The sequence below is a fragment of the Palaemon carinicauda genome, chromosome 13, assembly GCF_036898095.1.
Source record: "Palaemon carinicauda isolate YSFRI2023 chromosome 13, ASM3689809v2, whole genome shotgun sequence".
NCBI classification, from domain to species: Eukaryota; Metazoa; Arthropoda; class Malacostraca; order Decapoda; family Palaemonidae; genus Palaemon; species Palaemon carinicauda.
Window position 1 is genome coordinate 100,722,377 of NC_090737.1, and position 5,000 is coordinate 100,727,376.

The following is a 5,000-nucleotide window of genomic DNA, read 5'->3' on the forward strand; positions in this document are numbered from 1 at the left end:
ACGTCTTAAATCGGTCTTCCATCCATGGGAATATTTAATGATTCAATCATTGGAGGAATATCGCCATTACAGTAAGAATGTTGCTAGAATGGATGAGAGAAGGCTGACTAGAAGAGTTATGTTAGGTAAACCATAGGTACCAGACCAAGAGAAAGGCCAAGAAAGAGATGGATGGATAACTTAATTGAAGATTTGGACATCCTGGAAATAGACCCCAATTAGTGGCAATGGATAAAGCCTGGTCCTAGGCCCCCGGAGTAAGTGAGTGTTATTATATAGGATGCAAAAGTGGATAAGCCGAATGGTATAAACACTTAGGTACATAACAAGGAAAGCAGCTGTCTGGAAAAAGAAAGCAATGAATTATAACAGAGACTGAAACAAAATAAAACAAATAGACTAGATAAGATAAGTAACAGATAGACCATGAAACAAGACTCGTGTCAACCTGTAAGACAGCTATTTCTTTCATATCTTAAATACTTAATATGAAAATTTTCCACTAAACGGGATTTGGGACAGTTTGAACTAAGGTCTATAAACCTTCGTCTGAACATAAATGATGTCAAATCTTCACGGATTAAGTTCGTTTCAGATTCGATGATTATTATGATTATACTGTTAATCTTAATGCAAAATAGTCGATTTAAACATGTATATCTCAATTTTATTATCTTCGCTTTAAAGTTTGCATTTCTGGATGAATCTTTTTAAAGAGATTAGTTAAGCTTCAACAGATACAAAAGAGCATAATTTTGCATGTACACGTACTTGACTTGACAAGCAGTCGGACCATATATCCATGGGTGCATTACAATTGCGTGCATTGCCCCTACAATTGCGCTTTCAAACCATTACCCTTTCGCCCACCTTCCCATTACTATCGCGCTTATTCCGAAAAGAACGTCAGATCTATTATTTTCCCACAGCTCTTAACCTAAATGCCACTGAATTTCAGGGGTTATTAAAGTAGTTTAATTTTAGTTAACTTTCCTTATTTCTATTACAAGGCTTTTTCATGTCAATACATAATAAAAGTTATTGACAACTAATTTCATGCCAGCTTCATTCTATTTAGTTTTACTTTTTTCCAATCCTTCAAGTTTTTTCTTTTCACTGCAATAAAGAATACATAATTTAATATCTGAGAAGTCGATGTTTAGGTTACGGGTAAATAACCATTATATATAAAATATTTATTCATGATTAGAGTAAATTCCTACGGATTTCGATGGCAATAAACCAAAACAGAGGAGTTACATAGTGTCCCAGATTAAATCCGAAAATAGTGTAAAATTTCTTAGAATATTTTTGACAGCACTTAAAAGACAATGCAACGGTATTCGAATTGCATGAAAATACTATAATTACATGTTCTTTACTATCAAGCAAACCTAGTTTATCTTTCTTATCAGTTTCAAACTCCCTGACTTGGGTAAAGTTGGAAACTTTGTAAGTCTCTTCCTGTATTGTAAAACTGCCATTGTTAATTTTTTCAAATGATTTTCTTCCAGGTCTTCGTCAACGCCTTGTGATTCGCTTTAAATTATTTTGCACGTGTCTCGTGCATACGTCATCCTCTTCGGAGATGCTCTCGTGTGAGTGAATACACGTTCCACTGAATTTAGTTGTACAGCTATCTTCGATTCTTTGCCTTCCTTTACCGATTTTCCCTGTACAATGCTAAGAAATCTCCCACGATTTAAGATGTATGTTGATCCTGTATATTCATCGCGATTTTTAAGGATTCCATTCCTTTCTCAGATAGAGCAAATTCCATGCTGTCGATTTCAGGCAAAAAGAGAGAACTTATTGAGGCTAACATACCTTAATTCAAATGAATACATCTTATGAGCTGTAAGACGGTTTGACAAAAAAAATGGCAATAAGAAAGATGAAAAGAGGCGCATAACTGCAATAAATGAAAACGCGCAATCATAATACTATTAATCCTCAAATGCGCGCAAATATAATACACCCATATTCATGCATTTCATAATTGTGAAATATTAAGTGAACAATTTATACACCCAATGGTAATAATATTTCAGTACTGTCTTTGTTAGCTGATGCATTATGTGCTGAGAAATACAACTTATCTCTGCTTGTGTGGCTTAAATATTTTCCTTACTGTAATTTAACTCAAGGGACTTCGTTACCTAAGACTTTTTTACTAGGAAGACAAACCATGTAAATCAGTCATTTACGTTGTATTATCTTGAAAATATGAAGTGCGTTTTGCAGTTTAAGACTGTTGTATAATGATAATAAAAAAAATGTATTATGATCCTTTTGAGAAGTCTCCAATTCATTACAATTCCACCAGAACTTACTGTATCCCGTTGCCACATACTTCCAAATTCCAGAAATTATTCGATAAATTTCCTGTGATAGACCCGACTTTATTAAACATGAATACTCGGAAGACTAGTGATTTGGGAACATGGAATTTCATATTTTGTCAACTACTGATTTTCCCTCCAGACCAAAAGTTTGATAGATAAGTAAACAAATACATTGACAGACAATCTGTTACACTTTTTTACCGCATTTCAACGGATCTCCTTTGAAAGGTGGGAGGCACTGACACTCGTAACTTCCTTCAGTGTTGACGCATGTGGCCGGAACCTGGCACTCGTTCACGTCTCTTGTGCATTCATCAATATCTGAAACGATAGAAAGAAAAATTATGAGCGACTGATTATTTTTGTGTGCGTAAGTACACACACACACACATGTATATATATATATATATATATATATATATATATATATATATATATATATATATATATATATATATATATATATATATGTATATATATATATATACGTAAAATTATATGGTAAGATTTAATATATATATATATATATATATATATATATATATATATATATATATATATATATATATATATATATATATTATATAATATATATATATATATATATATATATATATATATATATATATATATATATATATATATATATATATATAGATTCTTTCAGTCAATGTCCGTTTACTTTTAAACTAAATTCTTGTTACACATTATTTTTATGGCTTTTAATCTATCTTTACAATGGCTTAACTTCATGATGAAATCGTATTTCTAAAATCATTTCATTTATAATTGTTACTCATCCCAACTTTCTGAAAAAAAATTACTAGATATTTTTTTAGATAATATACTTAGACTAAAGCAATTCACTTTTTCATTAAGCATTTACATGCAATTATAAAAATGCTGAAAGTTTTATTTTTTTTTTCCAAGTATGAATTGACCTTAGGAAGTATCTTCAAATTCAAAGATACTCTCCCATAATTGATGCGGTCCTCAGTTGTGTATATGTATAATTATCCCAAACGTATCAGTTATCGTACTGGATGCGCACTAAAGAAAAAAAAAAAGATCATTCATTCGTATTCATGTTTATGCATGTAAACACACATTCTACAAATCTGATTTAAGACATCATTCCAGTCACCTAACATCCACTCTTTACTTTCCCTCGTGTGTCTTTTCATTAAACAACTATCCTCAATTCTGAATCACTCAACTAGCTCTGTTCCTTTACACACTGCTGAACAGTTCATTCTCCATATTTTTTAACTATGATCAAGCTGTCTTTGGACCTTCCTTAATTTGTAAATTTCAGTCTAATTAGTTAAGTTTGCTGAGCAAGTTCCGTGCTTGTGTTGTGATGTTTTTTTCTGTGTTTTGTGTAAACTTGTATTTTTTTACTGTTCATGTTCCCATATCAGCCTTTTTGTGGGGAAATTAAACTAACAGTGCATGGTTTGAAAGTTTTAGAGAGGGTGCAAAATGAGAGATTGGAAATTGTAAGGATTGGGAAACGGCAGCCTGGATTCATGAGGGGGAGAGGGGCTGTGGATGCCATCTTTATAGTAAGGCAGCTACTGGAAAAGTTCCTTGAAGGAAATCAGCTCTTCTGTGCTTTTTTAGATCTAGAGGAGTATTGTGATAGAATACCAAGAGAAGTGATGCTGTGGTGCTTAAGAAAGAGGAAAATTCCGGAAAAAATGAATAGAAAGAGATGATGTAAATAAAGAAAAAGACAAGGATTAAAGTAATAACAGCTGTTGGGGAAACAAACATTTGAAGTTAGTGTTGTATTACACCAGAGGTCAGTATTAAGCCCGTTTTTATTTGTGGTAGTCATGGATGTGTTGAGTAGAGAGATCAGAAATGAAGAGTAGTGGAAGTTGCTATATGCAGATGATTTGTTGATTATCGCTGGAAATGAGGAACAATTGCAGAGATGGGTTGTAGAGTGGCAAGAGATTTTGGAGAGGGGTAGCTTGAGAGTAAATGTCGATAAGAGCGAAGCTACGGGGAGCAGTAAGGAAGCTAGGGACAGGATAGCTATACATGAGAGTATAGGCTTCAGTATAAAATAGGTGAAACAATTTAAATACTTTGGATCTACTATAAGTAAAAAAAGAAGGCTGTTAGGCTGAGGTTGAGAATAGAATAAAAGCAGCTTGAAGGATGTGGAGGGAGGTAGCGGGAATGGTATATGATAAGAAAATTAGCCCTGTTGATGGGATAGATTATTTTCCAGAAACTTGGTGATTTCTTTAATGAATATACAGTAGTTCAAAATGGTGAAGTTTCTGCATTCACCCGCTTTTCATCTAAATCTCTCTCTCTCTCTCTCTCTCTCTCTCTCTCTCTCTCTCTCTCTCTCTCTCTCTCTCTCTCTCTCTCTCTCTCTCTCTCTCTATATATATATATATATGTGTGTGTGTGTGTGTATGTGTATATGTATATATTCTCTCTCTCTCTCTCTCTCTCTCTCTCTCTCTCTCCTCTCTCTCTCTCTCTCTCTCTCTCTCTCTCTCTCTCTCTCTCTGTATATATGTGTATATATATATATATATATATATATATATATATATATATATATATATATATAAATTTTACATTGACTCTTGAATCAGTGAGTATTATGAATATGTTTACTAAGAGACCGAA

General features: G+C 32.9%; 1 protein-coding gene across 1 annotated transcript in view; it reads right to left on the reverse strand.

Moving 5' to 3' along the window:
• The window catches only part of LOC137652347 (pro-epidermal growth factor-like), a 20,037-nt gene that overhangs the window by 9,861 nt on the left and 5,176 nt on the right, over positions 1 to 5,000 (reverse strand). The window contains exon 7 of the mRNA XM_068385701.1: positions 2,547 to 2,666. Within this exon, the coding sequence (XP_068241802.1) occupies positions 2,547 to 2,666 (120 nt within the window). The remainder of the gene's footprint in view (positions 1 to 2,546; positions 2,667 to 5,000) is intronic.